The 18,289-nt window shown below is 41.1% G+C and overlaps 1 protein-coding gene across 1 annotated transcript in view; it reads right to left on the reverse strand.

Annotated features, from left to right (window-relative positions):
- Positions 1–4,349: 4,349 nt before the first annotated feature.
- Positions 4,350–18,289, reverse strand: part of LOC115600723 (complexin-1) — a 115,446-nt gene continuing 101,506 nt past the window's right edge. Inside the window, exon 4 of the mRNA XM_030470013.1 lies at positions 4,350–8,590. Coding sequence (XP_030325873.1) covers positions 8,393–8,590 — 198 coding nt within the window. The 3' untranslated portion in view covers positions 4,350–8,392. The remainder of the gene's footprint in view (positions 8,591–18,289) is intronic.

Raw genomic sequence — 18,289 nt, forward strand, 5'->3', positions numbered from 1 at the left:
AAATTTACGTCTGAAAAATATATACATTTCGATAGCTGTCTATCACCAAAGCTGCTCTAACTAATTTTAGTTGGTGTCATAGCCTAGTGTAACACTTGGTAAATAAGTCACATGTTTCTCATTTGTTTCGTTTCATCATTCCCAAGAGTCTTTCTCACATACATTCCTTGGGTATTGTTGACATCTGAGTTGCAGGACTCCTCAGAGAAGACTGCTTATGTGAAGGACAGTGCATCTCACTGGGACATCTTGAAGAGGGCTCAGTGTCATTGTCCTCTCTTCACCAGTGGTGCAAATGAGGAGCCCCCTGTAGCTCTAGCTTCTTCTCAGGCAGGTTACCCAGTCTGGGTAATGTTCTCCCTTGTGCTTTGCATGGGGATGGCTCTCCACAGCCTGTTCTTGTGCAGTGTTCCTGCTAAGCTACCCCTCACAACCTTAGTTTATAAGAGAACTTGTATACACAGCCTAGGAAATTTCCACTAAAATGTTCTCTTCCTATTTTTTTCCTCCTTAAAGTAGTGCTGAGCTCTATTGAGCTGGCCTAAAAACCCCATGAGCAACCGCCATCTGCCAGCATATGATTTTAACTGTGTAGTGAGCATTTAATTTATTTTCTCTTTGCCATAGCCTATTTCGCCAGTCTGGCTCATCTTCACGTGAAAAATGGCTGCAGTCCTACAGAGGATGAAGGATTTTTTTTATATTTTTTTTTTTTAGGTAAAACCCAAGATCATTAGGAGCTTTCTAATGCTAGACTGTAATACAATATGAAAAATCTCCAAATGGCTTGCATCTCATCCCCATTTAATACTGTGAAACACAATTTAATCATCTAAATAAGAAGGGTTTTCAATCTGCAACCTAATTGTTTGCTAAAATTTTGCGATAGGTATGCCAGAATTTCGTATTATTTAGAAAGAAGTAATAGTTGTGGGTTTTATGTCCAAGTTTACCAGATGAGTTTCAGTATCAAGGTATTTTTTCAGAGAGTCAATCTATATTAATCTATTTATTTGTAAATGCATTCACTTTAAAATGTTCACATTTGGTCTGAGATTTGCTGTGCTCAGTCTTCACCAAAAAGAGGTTTCTTTGTGGCTGAGAGATGAATATCTGATGAGCATCTGTTCGGCCATTGATAAAGTAAGGAAACCTGGAAAGGTGTCTCATTTTTCAACGGTTTAAAAGCCAGCTCCTAGATATTGGGCTCACATATGCAGAAAATTCACAGCTTACCAAGCTACAAAACTGGAATAGCAAAGAGCCCCATCTCAACCATGCGTGGCCTTCAGGATAATGGCTTACATAACCAAATCTGAAGTGATTATACACATACTTTTGCTGTTTTCAACGTCAATAAAGTGAAAGTTGAAACAGAATACAAAGTCTGAATACCAAATTCCATTTCAAAACATATTGTCTCTTCCCATGCCGACTGGCCTTTGCTTGGATTTGACTTCTTGTTTAACTCACAGTTGAGAAATGGGAAAAATAATGTTCTAAATATTCTTTTTCATTAAAAATGAACTGAACTACATCTTCAGTCAGGCAGTTGCTGTTTGCCATGGTCTAAACCTTTCATAGCACAGCTGAAAAGTTCACCATATAAGTTTTAAAGAAGTCCTTTTCTGACTCAAAGTGCTCTCAGCTGCTACAGCTTGAGCTTGCCAAATACACTGCTATATCTGGCCCTCCAGTATTAAAATAGGGTTTGGGAGGAAAGCAAACCTGACATGAAAATATGGTTCCCATCCCATAGCACTAGCAGAACTCTGCTTCTCTCTGAATACTAAAGGCTCAAGAAAGCATGGATGTTTGATAGAAAGGCTCTGCGGAGGGATCTGGACGGGCTGGATTAATGAGCCAAGGCCAGTGCTATGAGGTTCAACAAGGCAAAGTGCCAGATCCTTCACTTGGGCCACAGCAACCTCATGCAATGCTCCAGGCCTGGGGAAGAGTGGCTGGAAAGCTGCTTGGCGGAGAAGTCCCTGGGGGTGCTGATTGATGGAGCTGAGCATGAGCCAGCTTGTGCCCAGGCAGCCAAGACGGCCAACAGCATCCTGGCCTGTATCAGCAACAGTGTGGCCAGCAGGACCAGGGCAGTTATCATCCCCCTGTACTGGGCACTGGTGAGGCTGCACCTTGAATCCTGTGTTCAGTTCTGCCCCTCACTACAAGAGAGACATTGAGGTGCTGGAGCGGGTCCAGAGAAGGGCAATGGAGCTGGTGAAGGGCCTGGTGCACAAGTCTGATGAGCAATGGCTGAGGGAACTGGGGGGTTAAAAGTCTTGAGAAGGGAAGACTCAGAGGGGACCTTATCACCCTCTAAAACTACCTGAAAGGAGGGTGGAGCCAGGAAGTGGCTGGTCTCTGTTCCCAAGGAACAAGTGACAGGACAAGAGGAAACGGTCTCAAGCTGTGCCACGGGAAGTTTAGACTAGATATTAGGGACAACTTCTTCCCTGAAGGGGTGGTCAGGCATTGGAACAGGCTGCCCAGGGCAGTGGTGGAATCACCGTACCTGGAAGTTTTAACAAACTGTGTAGACGATGTCCTTAGTGACATGGTTTAGTGGAGGCCTTGACAGTGCTGGAGCAATGGTTGGACTTGATGATCTTAAAGGTCTTTTCCAACATAGCTGATTCTGTGATTCTCTGATATGCTCCAACTATTTGACTTTCTCAGTTTTGCTTTCAGCTCCTATCTCAGATTACCTCTAAAAACGCCAGACAGGCTGTAGCAGAGCTATCTGCAGCAAGGAATACCCCAATGCAGTTGTAACCGTGTTTTTCCTGAAGAGAGGAGGAAGAGTTGGAGAGGGTGAATTAAACATCTTGGCTGAGATTTTTTAACTGGGGCTATTGATGCCTGCCACAAACCTCCTGGGATCTAACACACAGGGCAGTGCTGTGCCAGCATTGTCCAGTAGCCTTCATTTGAGCCCCATTTTCAAAGAGAGATTTACGCAGCCTAGATCATCCATGGTACTTCAGAAAGAAAGTTAAATTAAGCCATTAAAATGGACTTAGTTGCGGCAAAGAATGGTGAGTGTCATTGCACACAGCTTTTCATTTAGAAGTTTCATATCTGCCCAAGCATGTAGTCTGTGCCTCCACTGCTCTCAGTGAAGGTTGAAAGCTAATCATTGCTTCCCAGGACCAGTATATGAGAAGCAGGTTGCTAACACACCTCCTTAACTTGAGTGATTTTTTACCAGAAGCATTCATGATGTGCTTGCTGATTTCTTTGTGGCAGTCCTGTGTCTGCTTCTGTTAGTAAAAAAACCCAACACATAGCCATGCAATGGTCCTAAAAAAGAGCTTTTCCTGGGAAAAGACTAGCAACATTTCCTATAAGTTGTATGGTTATTTCTCTTTCTTTTTCTAACATGTTGCTGGACATAGCAACTACTGATTTGACCCTGAACAAATAAAATTAGGCTTAGCTGTATGCAGCTTGCCACTTAAAGTTCTGTATGTATCACAAAATCTGGATCCGAAGATATATTTGATGTCATTGCAAATCAACTTTTTACACTTTTTGTTTTAAGATCCAGACATATTCCCACTAAACCATAGTTAGATGTGTTTCTTTCAAAGGAACGTTGTTGTGCTCTTCCTAAGGAACACTAATTCCTAACAGCAAAACTTATTTAAAATTTAATAATCACCTGTAGATGTCAAGCCTCATCAAATAATATGCATGTTTCTCCTTGATTCTTTTACTATTCTATTTGTATATTGGCATCCATCCTTTGATTTTCAAGTGTAGCCTGGCAGAATTTCACAGGAAAACATTGCAAAAAAATGTATGAAATCACCAGTATTTTTATTGGCTGTGATTCCATTTTAAAAGAATATCATACCATTTATTCACATCATGCAGGAAAAAGTAGCAGGCAAGTAACAAATGAAGTTCACATTCACAAAGTCTCTAAGTCATCTTCTTGTTGCTTGGAGAGTACTGCATGCATCTGAAAGGAAGTTGGGGAGCATTTCTACTAGAAAATGCATGGCTAAGTTGAATTTTGCTCTGTGCGTGTGTGTGTGAGAAAACAAGCGATTTTTTAATGACAGTAATGAAATCTTTTACTAACTCAGTGCATGAAGAAATAGTTATCTTGATAACATATTTGGAATAGATACAGACAACTTTCAGATACATGAGACATTACGTTGAGGTCACAACAGCTAACTTCTAACAATTCTTGTTCTAGCACAGTAAGCTTGCCAAAATACATATTCAGCAGCATTGGTATGGTCTTTCTTGAGAGAGGACAGGGGCTGGGAGGAATCTGAGCCAACATATGGTACTAGAAACATAGAGGAATTCCAAAGTGATTTAGCACATGATCTTATATTATGTTTTATTTATTTTAAACACAAGATTAGCATTGATAATTAATATTGCAGTCTGATTTCATATGGCTTTCTCTAAATATAAATGCGAGTTCACAAGGTCAATGGTAAACTAAATCGTTTACCCTCCAAATGAGGAGGCCCTTTGAACTGTTCTCCCTCTAACAAGTAAGGTCTTGGAACTGTGAAATGGCTGCAGTGTCTAGCCACCAACCTTTCTGTGTAAATAAAAACTAGTTAAAAAAAATGAAAGACCTCTTTTACCTGAGATTGAACAGACCAGTGATGCAAATAAAACAATGGGATGGAAATACAAAGAGATATTCAGAATCCAAACAGTGAACCATGCTTCTCTTTGGTCTCGTTTAAGTACTTCAACACCTGCTTGAGTGCTGAGGGGGAAAGGGTGTGAGACAATGCTTCTTACGTTCATACATGAGCCAAAGGTGTCTGTGTCCCATGTTGCCAGTTCAGAGTGGGAAGGGAAATGGATGGGCAGAAGGAAGGGGAGAGTGCCTGCTCTCAAGTCTGTTCAGCATGGCTGAGGCACTTCAGGGACAGTGGAGTGACTTGAGGAGAGGTCCAGAATTCATGCAAGGTGCCAAAAGTTATGTGAGGCAAACCCAAGCAAAACCTGCCCAGTACCTGCAGTAGATCTCTTGTCCTGTTTCTTTTTTGAAAAAAAAAAAGACAATTAAAACAGGAACTGTCAGCTCAGGCCTGGCTGAGCTCTCTGCTGTCTGTGGAGGAAGCGCTGGTGTGGACAGCTGAGGTATAGAATGATGACATGGCTGGGCTGGGAAGGTCCCACAACAGAGAAGATTCATCAAACATTATTTAATAAGCCACCTTCGCTTTCCCTCCTGCTCTCTGACCCTGTCATGAGGCCTAACAAACTCAGTACAGAATTCTTATGGCCCTCTTCATGGTTTGGACCCAGGTGTTCACACAGCTCAAGGAGCTCAGTTCACTAAAGTATTTCTAATGCTACATGCCCAGGGACAGCATTACCTGCTTACGAACACTTAGATCAGTCATTCAATGGCAGAGCTGCTGAGACAGTTAGAAAAAATAGTACCAAACACACTACCCTTCCCTCTTTTGCCTCTTTCTTCTCCTTTTTCCTCCACTTCTACACATACTTGCACACACATGCACATCCAGCTGCCAGAGACTGTGAAGGTAAACAAGCAGTTGGCAATACCATTCTGCAAGGAGCACAACAGGCAGAAAATCCTGATTCCATGCCAAGAAGAGTATTGGCTGAATGAGAAAGTGAGTCCATGATAGCGGCTAAGGAAAGATCAACAAGCAAGTGTTAGAGAAAGGCCAAAGCAAAGCGGAATGAGCTCATCCTCCTGATTTGTTTGTTTGCAGAGTTCTCCAGCACAAGGCTAAAGGAAAATGTGAATGGATGTGTTCCTTTTAGCATGGACACATTTCTGCTAGTTCTACTTCTGCAAAGTATGCAGGACACAGAGATTAGGCAGAGCATTTAAAAAAGATTGATGTCTGTTTCTCAGTGTGATCTAGATTTCACTGCCAATGAGTGGCCAGAGCAAAGAGCCATCCTCTGCCTTTTAGCTTTCAGGAGTGTTGGATTTAGTTCCCTCTGTGGCAGAGCATCAAAACCAGCTGCTGCCTTTGTGACAAATGGTGAGTTTTCAATTCTTTCAGGTGGACTTAAATAGGTTTAAATTACTAGTTGCTGAATTTTCATGGGGTGAATAGGACATTCTCCCTAGAAATGGCAAATTGCACAACACAGTTATGCTACACTCAAGCACGGATTCAGAGATAAAGGTGCTCTGGGCTATTAAAGTCTTGCAGGCGGTGAGACACTCACCTTGCTTTAAATGAAACTTAGTGGAAAAAAACCACTGACATTATCTGAAAGAGTAAAACCTGCTTTCTTTTTCCTCTGGGAAGCCCTTGGCAGCTACTACTTGAATGAACACATCTTGTTTGTAGATACAGCGTGAAATAAATTGCATCTTCATCAGCTGGTTCTGATTTGTAGGTCAGTCAAACTTCATCAGCCTTTACCTTGGATTTGGTAGAAACTTACTGTTGAAGTTATTTGTGAAGAAGCAAGGGCCTGAATAAGAATTGGGTAAGGAGGGCAAATTAAATACATTTCTTCTCTTTCATAATATTTTTTCCCTTTTACAAGAGATGCTGCTAAAAGGCACAGAGTTCACAAGCTCACTGCCTTAACCATGGTGCAGATTTGTTCTCCTTACCTGAAAATATGATAAATATCTTTAAAAATTTCTTATTCAGGGAAGTACTGAGATGTTTGCCTAAACTCTCTTCCACTGAACAACTGTATCAAAGAAATTCCGTTGAAGTAAAACGATTAATTTAGGTACATAATGAAGTGTTTGAGATTGCTTTCTTTTTGCTGCCAAATCTCTTCCATATACTTAGGAAACTTTTCTGTTCCTATGACAGGGATGAACAATGGTGGTTCTACCAGACTAAACCATGATTCTCCTAAAGGACTGTGAGACTCAGACACGTGATGCTCTCACAACAGCAACTACAGAGACCTAGGCAAACACAAGAACTCCAGGATCAGCTCTTCAGATGACAAGCCAGATACCTGACCATGAGGGTCTGTGTTCAAAATCAGTCTGTCTGCGTTTGTAAGTCTCTGTATATACTAGCAAACCAACATCTGCAGTAGAATTTGGCTTATCTTATGCAGTTACTCAATATGTACAGGCCTGTATTGAGAAGCCCTCAGTACCTGTGTCTGGGAAAGGCAGTAAAGATAATGGTGAGAGAGAGATATCCTCCCACCCTACTGGAATCAAGGGATGCCACACACTGTGACAATATTAATTAGCTTCTGCACAGCACTGGAGAAGCATCCGCACTCTTATGCCTTTATAGTGGGTAGAGACTGAAATCTACATTACACAGCTGGAGCAGCTGTGTGGGACAGGAAAACAAGTGACCTCCCCAAGGGAATGCAGTAATTTAGCATGACTCATAGCAGGCATACTCAGGATTTCTGGATCTCTAGGGCCACGTATGGCTAACATTCAGGCCACCACACTCTCTCACATACCGCAGGAAAGGGTGGACAGGACACAGCTGCAACAATACACTGGAACTCAAATGTCCATCCTGCAAGCACTGCTGGAAATGGGACAGTTGAGCATGGGCAGAAGGAGGAAGGTTAGTTGATCAGAGTGGCCTATGTACTTGGTTATTGGCTTCAAAGGGGATGGCGAGGTCCTCTACCAGAGCACCATGAACTCACCTGTGGTTTCAGCTCTCTGTATGGCAACTGTCTGATCAAATCTGCTCTTTCAAGTGTATGGCTAATTCCCAAAGTAACATGACTCTTGCTTAGATTCTGAGGCATCTAACTTATACTAGCATCTGAGGGCAGATGACTAACTTCTTCCACAGTTCTGAGTGATGTCAGCTGTGTAAGTGACGCCTGATTTACCTTCCAAATGATCTCTTATTTATGCCAGTGGTGGAATTTAAACAGGAAAGCTCTGCCTCTGGGAGAACTGCGATATCCCTTCCAAGGGCAGATGTGCTCAACATCAAATGACTAGTGTGAGCCAATCAACAAGAAATAATGGCTAGTAATTATTATCAATAATAATAAAAAGAGAATTAAAGAAAGTTAAAGAGGCCATTGTTCACACTTAGTGAACACTCCTTCCTGCTTTGGATGGAAATGCACATAAGGTTGTTCCTTTTCTATGCTTAATGTACAGTTGCCTTAACATACATAGTACTATGGCTTATAATAAAAGTTGTGTAGTCTGCAGCTTTTTAATTTTTACATCCATTCAGAGGCATCTACTGGATGTGACTATGTACAAAAAAGAGACGGATGAGCAAAGGGCAAGAGGCAGTCAGAAGGGAATGGGAAGCAAAGGGAATCCCAGTGAGCAGTAAAGGGCAGAGGTGGGGCTGCATGATGGATGGCAAGATTGTAAATCCCCATTGGGCAAAAGAAAAATCCTTTGCAGAACTGTTTATGCCCATCTAACAGTCTGCATCTATTACTTCTTGAACATGTCCTGCAGGGGCCCTGGTAGGTATTTGATGACTGTGTCTAGAATGCTTTCTTCTTCCTCCTCCTCCTCATCGCCACAGCCAGGTGGGATCGCCTTCTTTGGGCGCGTCAGACTCCCTTCAGCATTAGCTTCAAGTGCAGCCTGGGCCTCTGCTTCCTTTTCTTCCTTCTTCTTTATCCCATACTGTAGGAGAGAGATAACACATTGTCAGTCACCTACCGAACTGGATGGCTGATGAAGCCAGCCATCACACACAGTGCTTCATATTCTGCAGTATGAACATCACTGTTCATATTTGCTTTTTCACAAAGATGCCCAAATTACCCCTCTTAACAAGTCCCCCACTAAATACAGCCCAGTGGATGGACAGATCTTACAAGACAACGAGGAGCAATGGCCATAAACTGAAACACAAGAAGTTTCAACTCCACATGGGGAAGAACTTTATGCTGAGGGTGACAGAGCACTGGAACAGGCCTCCCAGGGAGGTTGTGGAGTCTCCCTCTCTGGACACATTCCAAACCCACCATGGACATGTTCCTATGTAACCTGCTGTAGGTGGACCTGCCTTGGCAGGGAATTGAACTAGATGATCCCTAGTGGTCCCTTCCAAATCTAACAATCCTGTGATTCTGTGACAAGACAGTCAGATGCTCAAACCACTCAGAAACAAGCATGGAAGAGAATTTGGGACTGCATAGCAAAGACAATACAAGCTCTGTGTTGGTAAAGTTTTGGAGTGGTATTCTATTGGTGTTGATCCTCCGATTTTCTGTTAACAAATATGATGCTCAAGTCCATCATCTGCAGTGATTTTAAAATTCCATCTGCAGCATTTTCTAGTAAAGATTAATGGATGTGGCAAAACTTCAGCAAAAAAACAATTATCAACAAAAGAAAGCAAACAGGACAGGACAAACAGGCAGACTGCAGTGAAAATGGCAGTTTTAGATATTTTAATGGGGGAGATATCCTAGAGAACCTCATCCCTGTGCTCTTGGTGTAAGTGGGACAGAAAGATCTAGTGAAAATAAACCGTCACGAGAAACTGTATTTGCCCACTGAACTCTGCACTTCTGGGGCTAAAGCTGACTCACACTAAAGAGAAATATCATGAAGCCTGTGAGGAGAATGGATCTCTCTGAGTAGAATAGATACCTGAAATTTGCTACTCCCATTAAGCATTAAAGGTGCTCTATTAAGACTTTATATGACTAACCAGAATCTCTTTTTTATGATTTTACATTCAAAATGCAAGATTTAATAGAGAACTAAATATAAGCATGAGTGAATCAGATTAGGGAGAGAAATGCTATAATATCTCAGCTCCCACAGTCATTAGAACTTCCTTTACAACTGCTCGTTTGAAGGGATGCCCAAGAAAAACTGTTTCTGCACCATCAATCCTCATCACTCCTCAGCCTTCATGCATTTCGGTGATTCTCAGGTTTTGATGCTCTTTCCATAAGCGTTTGCACAGAAATTTTGGAGGTTATGGTAATACATGATTAAAAAAAATAGATCAATTCAAGCTGTTCCATGCAAGTTTACAGCAACAAGGATACCTGCAAACTACCCTCTTTATTATAGAATCATAGAATGGTTTGGATTCAAAGGGAACTGTAAAGGTCATTTAGTCCAACCCTTCTGCAGTGTCCCTTCTGCAGGGACATCTTCAACTAGATCAGGTTGCTCAGAGACCTGCTCTGTTTATTCAGATCAATTTAAATTTCTCAGACTTTTTCTGATTATAAACATAGGTTAAACTTTCTTAGTTTCTTTTGTCATCGATGCAGTCTCACATGTCCCACCTCTCAGTGCCCAGCTGTGCTTCAAAAAGGCCATCTGCATGTTGCAAGGATTCTGGTCCCCAGGCTCCCAGGTTGTCAGGAACATTCTTTTCAGTCATTTGCCCTTCTAACCAGATGTTTTTATGGCTGCTGACTCTTGCCTGCACAATAACCTCACAAGCACCTGAACAATTCCTTATAAAACCATTTCACTTCAGCTACATTATAGAGGCATTTGACCTTTGTAAAGGAAGAGAAAAGGCTGTAGCAGCTATCAGCTTCAAAATTATTGTTCTGTAGAAGCTATTCCTTTACATATGCCTAAATTTTAGTTAAAGTGCCAAATGGAATTACGATTTGTCTCAGTACATCAGAAACATGAGGTAACTAACTTAAACCCAGGCAAAGGACAGCAAAATATTTTACATGAATAAGCCTGACAAGGACTTTGAAAAGAAAATTAGGTATTATTTAAAAAACATCAAAGAATTATGTTGGTACAAAGTACTCAGTATTTTCTAGTATCAATAGTGTGGTTCTGCTGAGTAGAAATGAAGTAGATGCTCTTTTCATTATTTTATCTTGTAATTTTTTCCATTAAGTATAGTCCAAATTGTTTACCAGTAAAGCAAAAAATGCATTGTTGCTGTCATGACTTTCTAATTTCAAAGGGCTCTTGGGTTTGGCAAGAAACTCCTAAATATTTCTGAGCAAAGCCAATATTCTTGCTTCCTTTCTCCACTGTCACTAAGATTTAGGATGACATCCTGCAAGGTTGAAACCAGTAACTTCAAAACCACCTGGTTCTTTAAATCAGTTCTTCCAAAATATGTTCATTAAGGACATTTGTCTTATGATTTTTATACCTAGTGGATGCTGGTCACACACACATTTCATGGGAGAGATGTTCAAGACAAACAATGTCTCCACATCTGATGCAAAGAAAGCATTTGATCAACTTGTAGTTGCAGGGCTGAACAGCAAAAAGATCCAGCATAGGAACAACAACCGCTGCAGTGGGAATGACATGCACCACTTGGCTGTGTACAGTCTATATGGCTGTCTGATATTCACTCTCCCTCTCAAGTCACAGGTAGATCCCTCTAGATGATTCCCAGTGTACATTCCCATTCTACAGACTTTACCTTCCTTTGCCAGTTAGAGGAGAAGATCAGTAGTGAAGACAACACAAATCATAGTAACACACAGGCCCCATGCATGCTTTCAAATCCTCCATCTCAAAACAATGGTGGGTTGATCGTCTGTGTCATGAACTTGTTGAACAAAGACCTAGGCCACAGGAAAGCATGGAACAAAACCAACCACTTGAGTGCTACTATGTGCTAGGATAGAGGGAAGATCAAAGATTACACGAAGGAAGTAGCACAGTACTTGTCAGCCTGGTTCCTATACATAGCAATGCTACAAGATGTAGTAATAAGCCATATCTACCTAGTACATAATACAGATTTATTTTGGAAAAATATATTCTTCTCTTGGAGAAAGATGACATTACATCAAAAGCAATTTTTATAAGAAAGGATCAGTTCATTGGTATAATTTAAAGTTGGTAGTATTTTCTAACGCTTTACATTAGTCAAAATGTAATGCTTGATGATTCGTAGGAGCGTAAAATGGAATTATTCAGGTTTGAAGTTGTTTCAGAGATAAATTATAGAAAGGAAAGTTAATATGAGCAAAATTTTAAAAGACCACCTGGAGTCTTCACTTGAAATCTTTAAGATGAAGTCAACAAATAATTTTTAAAAATATAAAAATGACCTGTTTCATGCTCTGGCTTTTCTGAGGATAGTAAATATTCCATTATCCCAAAAAAAAAAAAAAAAAAAGGATGAGAACAATTTATTTTTTGTTTTTTTAAAGTCCAACCCCACAAAATTTAGTATCAGAGGCTGTATTTATATTATTATCTGCTTGGCCTTCACTCATGTCACCATACAATTAATAATGTAGAATTATGGACCTAAACCAGCAAGATACTGAAACATTTTAAGTATGTAAATCATGTTGCTGCTCCTAAAGTCATTACTATGCTGTCACATAAGATTGTTTTCACTAGGTTGTATGTTGGTGAAATACTGGCAGGCTGGAATCCTCAGTCATCAGGTGGAAAGAGTAGGGAAAAATACCATGGCCCTTAGTTTATCCCACACTCACTGACTGGATGTCAGGAAAAGACTACACTAACAATCAACTTCTTTGCTGTTTCTTTCCTTCCCTATTCCTTCTTCTTTCCACGGGAAGTAAAATTAAGTGCATGAACTAGAAACATGCTGGAAATTTGATGTCACTCCAATGGCAGTATGTTAAGGAATAGCGGAATTGTTGAGCCAAGGTGGACCTGCAGCTAAAATGTCAATCCAACCAAAGATAGGTACCATTTTTTATGACAAGCTAATCATTGCTTATTGAAAATGAACATATATATCTATCAAATATCTGGCTCTCCAGGAAGACAGCTTTAATCAAGATTAAGTAAGTAGTTTATTTGGATCAGATTTTGAACTGACTTTTTAGGAACAACGAGATTTATCTTGAGAAGCTAAGGAAATACAGGAGTTTTGTGGGGGATAGAGAGACTGCATGGTGGGATCAGCAGAACCTTAGCAGTGAAGAGGATTCTGGAATCTGAGAATAGACAGCTGCCAAGATGAACAACTTTCCCATTGACATACCAGGCAGACTGACCCTGGGGCTCCTTTACTCTGGATGGGGATTCAAAAGACCAACAGTGTGGTCTTGCTGACATTAGCAGGTCTCTGTGAGTGAACAGGCTGCTGAGCGCATCTTTGGCTTTAAGTTTTAAGTGAAGATGAGACAGTGTTCAGTCAGAGTCTTAGCAAAGTATCTGTCATTTTGATGGACTATGGTCTGGTTTTGTCTTTTTACTGGTGCTACAGTATTGCTTACAGATCTTCCTGTGGTGAGTGTGCTGCTGTGTGTTTATGTGACAACACATAAACAGTGTATTCTCCTTCCCCTGTGTCTGTTCCCTCCAAGCCCCTGAGCTGGGGTTGCAGCAGAATGATAGAGGGTTTTCCTACAGGAGATGGTAGTACTGAAACACAGAGCCCTGAGCACTCTGTTCTCACCACACAGACCTGCTTCAACATGAATCTGGCCCAGAAATGTGCACTGCCTCTTCTTCCACCTCACCGTTAGGGATCTCCTCAGTTCTTTTATGCATGAACATTGGCCCTTTTTTGTTAATATGTTTGTTTTTGTTGGCCAGGTTGGATGGGGCTTGGACCAACCTGGCCTACTGGAAGGCGTCCCTGCCTGTGGCAGTGGGTTGGAACTGGATGAGCTTTAAGGTCCCTTTCAACCCAAACCATTCTATGATCCTATGATTCTATGATTCCTGTGGGAATACCCATTGACCCCAGCATCCAAGAGTAGAGCTGCCCAAATCAATAGATATGAAAGTTGTTTTTCTGCTGCCCCACGGCTGACACAGAGGAAGGTAAAACAGTGGTTTCTTGAGTGGGTCTGATCTGTACTTAACAAACCTTGCTACTTTACTTTGATTGGGAGCAACATCACATCTGTCCAATGCTTGCTATTTGTGTAGCTGTAAGTGAAAAACAGAGATGCATCTTGTTCCTGGTTGCAGAGGACGCTGAATTTGCTGCTGATTCAGATCAAAGGGAGTCTTTCCATTAGTCTCGATGGAGGTGAGACCAGACATATATGGTTAAAAGAGAGAGATGGGAAACATGTTTTGGATTGATCCGCTATTGTTGCTGACCCTATTCCAAAGTAAACTGGCCATTGTGCTCCCTGCTCAACCAACTGGACTATGCTAGGTTGTCACAATCAAAATGCTCTTTCCCATTGCTACCTTCAGGTGGTGTGAAGTAATTTGTGAACTACAGTTTCTGAAGAAATTTACTCCTGTTTGGGAAGAAAGAGTATAAGAAAGAACAGGCATAGGTATCACATATCATGAGTTTTTCACCATACTCAGCAGGAAACATGATTTCTTTCTCTCTGCGTTTGCAAATATGTTAATTTTCTTCCTCTTGTGTATGCAGCATCCATATTAAAATGATGTCTTACTGCAGAATGGTCAGCCTCAGTGAGAGGGAATGAGGTTCAGAGAGTTTCGGGAGTGGAGGTAATTAAATTGCTGTTGAATAGCAAAGACTTCCATCTTCTAATCAGAGAAGAAATCTCCAGAGTAAGCAGAGAATATCTGATTCATGAAGAAAAGCACAGAATCAGAGGCTTCAGAATATTGATTCTAGGTATCTGGAGGTTTGGCTGAAATCACCACTGACTTATGACTACAGGGCACAAGGTAAGTACCGTATGTGTTGTTCTTCTAAGCCTATTAAGTCCTTTGGAAAATCTCTCCCCCAGAACCCGACTTGCATCTTCAATTAGAAAAATCTGGGTCAATTCTATTCTTCAAAACAGATGAGACACGACAAGAAGAAAGTTACATATTCCACAGTAAGAATTGCAGTTTAATTGCTTATAGGTTACAGTGAATACTGAGTTTTGCTCCATGATCACCAGGATGGAATCAAGCTGCAGAAGGCTCCCGTGAGAACAGAAGCATCTTCCAGTGATGCAGAGCAGCTGTGCTCCTAACCCAAGTGGGTAATGATTTCTTGTGTTTCCAACATTTGCATTTGGGTTTTTACCAGAAAAACTTCCCAGAAGCCAGTGGCAGGGACCCTGGATATGGACAAATGCAGTCACTTGTGTACGTTTAGAAGGACTTATGTTATAGCTAAGTATCTGACAGCATAAATAAATCCACAGGCTATATCTGTGTTTATGTGTGCACTTTTCAAGATCAGAACATAGAGTACAAGCTGCTCCTCCTCCTCGCCTCCTGCAATCTTTTTCTTTGACAAATGAAAGCCTTCCTATTACTACAAGGCTGGTAAAATTAATTCCCTGGTATGTTGCAATAATTTAGATTAGATATAACTATCTATTTTCCATAGCCTCTGTTTACCATATGTGAAAGGGTTTTCTTTCGAGATTTTTTCCCTAATTTTTAATTTTATATTATTAAATTTTATTCTGAAAGCTGTAGTCCAGTCAGTGCAGGTCCGGGCTTGTGTTTTACAAGAATTTAATACAAATGGATGAGGAGTGGCTCACTGCAGGATGAGGAGTCAGCTTTGTCTTACAGTGCAAAGCAGGTTGAAGATGCAGACAACTGCCAAAAGAAATAGTGTTTACCCTCTCCAGAGGAGTAGGGAACTTGGTGACTTCTCCTGAGAATTAGAAATTGTTATCAACCTGCATTGCCATGTTTGTGCTTGCAAGGGCTCATCATTTCATTGTGTTAACGATCAAAAGCACTTTGACAGACTGGAGGTTGAAGCCAGATGAAATTCAAAGGCTGAACTCTAAATAGCTCGTTCATTTCAGTAGATGATATCTCAGTAGATAAACTACATGATCTCCCTGCATTTGATCCCTTTGCAATTCTATAGGAGGCCACTAACATAGATAAAAAAAATATTCTAAACGTCAGTTTTCTATCTGGCATGTTGCATTAATTTCCCTGTGTACGTGACAGCTCTTGTTATTATGAACTCTAGGTTGTCCTTGGCATTTTGTAGTACACTAAGAAGTGCTCTTGAATTTAGGTATGCATCTGCATTTTTTTTTCCCAGCGTTTTGTGTGACCTGTATGGGAGAAAATTAATTTTTTTTTGGTAGACATAGAACTTAGGTCTAAGATTTGCCTTTTCAAAGGGTCTGCAGTGAGCGACCCTGCTCTGAAGGAGAGTCATTGCTTGTAATGATGCCACACAAATTAACAAGTTGTTTCGGTGCAATTCTCAGAGGTTATTCTGTCCTTAGTAACTGCCCTGGATTGATAGGATGAGTTTGACAGGACATGAATCTCCATAAAACTTTTCACTAAGATTTTTTTTTCCTTCTGTAACTTATATCAGTGTTTTCAGTGTTGACTTTGCTGACAGCACAAGACAACGTAATTGTGTAGTGGTAAGGCATCAGGAAAGATTAGTTAGGTGACTATCTTCAGTCCTTGCTGTGAGACCATTTAATTTTTGTCATCAACTCTTTGGGGATTCTTCTGTGTGGAATAAATCCTGCCACATCCCACTGTGGCTAGGATCTAATTAGCACACACGCCCTGACAGTACATCTGTGGAGACCCAGGCATTGCCACAAGCTCAGAGACAAGACTCAGTAAAATCAAAGGTAGCTAATCAATTAGTTTGAAACCTTTGACAAACACTTCACTCTGAAGTACAACAGTACTTCTCAAACCCATTAGCTGGCCACAGAGAGGAGAACCCTGACATCAAAATGATTTAAAAATAGGATGAACACTTCTGACATCCAAAAAGAGCAAGTAAGAAAGCATAAGTGTTTATTCACATGCTGTAGTCCTTCACAGAGACATGAAAAAAATGAAGGGCAAGTCACTTATTTCTCTCTAGCCCATTTTGATCTGGCACACCAGCCTCTTCCTTTTGTAATTCTAGGTAGTTTTCTTGCTGCACAATAGGCTGTGGAAGTCATGTTTGCAGTGAATGAAAGTCGGTAAGGGAGAATATCTAGTGCATCTCACCTATCCAATTGAATAGCATTAATGGTGTTACAGAGCTAGAGGGACACACTCAGGCTCCATAGTGCTGCAAGGCTCAGTTGCTATTACCAATTTGGAGAGCTGCTGTCACCTGTGAACAGCCACTGCACAATAAAGCTCCCACCATTGCAACAGCCTGCAAACAAGTTGGGTGGATAGCTCAAAACCTGCACTAGAGAGGAGATGCATGTTTCACGTTTCACATTTCTTCCAGGTGGAATTATCTGCTGACCTTTTCTCATCCTTTCTGTTGATTGGCCATGGTCAGAGAACAGATATTTAGCATCATCAGTGATACTGACTGATCTCAGATCTTGCTTAGCAGATGCAGAGGTTTGTGTGAATTCTGGCACTTGTGCTTGACCTGATATGCCTTGAGGGTGGAAATTCCCCATCTGCAGGATTTCTGTCAAAGGAACTTGCAGAGTGTGGGAGGATAGGAATTTTGCAAATGTTGGCAAAAAACTTGGTTGCATATTTTTAAGATGGGCACAAGCTTCTAATTCTGGAGTTCTCCTAAGCATGTTGGGAAACATGGTGTGCATTTTTTGCTGATAGAAAATTTCCCTCTCATTTATATACTCATACGTTCTGGGCATCCCTACTGGTAAGAGCTTGCCTGTCACTTTCTCAACATGGCAGGTTCCTCAGTCCCAGTTCCTGCTCTAGTTTTACTTGGTTCTGTCCCCAGGAATAAACCAGCCCCTACCACAGGTTGTATCAGGAGGGAAAAGCAGGAGCCTTAAAGACACACAGCCTCCAATTGTCTGAAGACAGAACAGCTCACTGACAGCATTATCATTGCTGGCTCCAACAGCACCCACTTGCTCTCTAGATTACCCATCAATATTCCATTACACACTTGCTTCCCAACGCAGCAGTGCAAGCCTGAGAACACCGTGTTATTGTTCAGTAATGCTGCATGGAAATGTTATTTGCCTGGCTGTCCAGACTTGTGTTTGAAAAATTACTGTGGTGCTAACTTCATCAGCCTTTATTAGGGCAGGTCTGGGGATCCCAAGAGAAGGAGGGACAGCAGTGCTGCAGACAATGAAGAACACAGGAAGCAGAAAGCTGCTTTGTTTCAATGAATTTATTTAGAAGACAGTAACAATATTTTTACCAGTTTGCCCTGTGGCTTTTCCTGCAGGGATATCGTCTTGAAAGTATTCAAAGCAAAAAAAAATGGAAAACTTCAGACACTAGAGAAATTGCCTTCTGTACCATGCTTTATAGCTCCAGGGAGAGACATGGACTGCAAACTGCTAGTTGGTTTAAGACCATGGTTAAGAAGGACCAAGACGATTATGTACCAAGATGCTCTCTTATTTCTGGATCTTCTCCCCAAAACGGCTTTGCAATGAATATGGTAATAAAAGAAGAGGTTCCCCATAAGCACCTTGCTCAGTTTGATAGCTAGAAGCTAAGCATCTATTCTGAGCTCTTCTAGTCAGTGTGGAGAGACATACACTGTGGGCAGCATTA

The sequence above is a fragment of the Strigops habroptila genome, chromosome Z, assembly GCF_004027225.2.
Source record: "Strigops habroptila isolate Jane chromosome Z, bStrHab1.2.pri, whole genome shotgun sequence".
NCBI classification, from domain to species: domain Eukaryota; kingdom Metazoa; phylum Chordata; class Aves; order Psittaciformes; family Psittacidae; genus Strigops; species Strigops habroptila.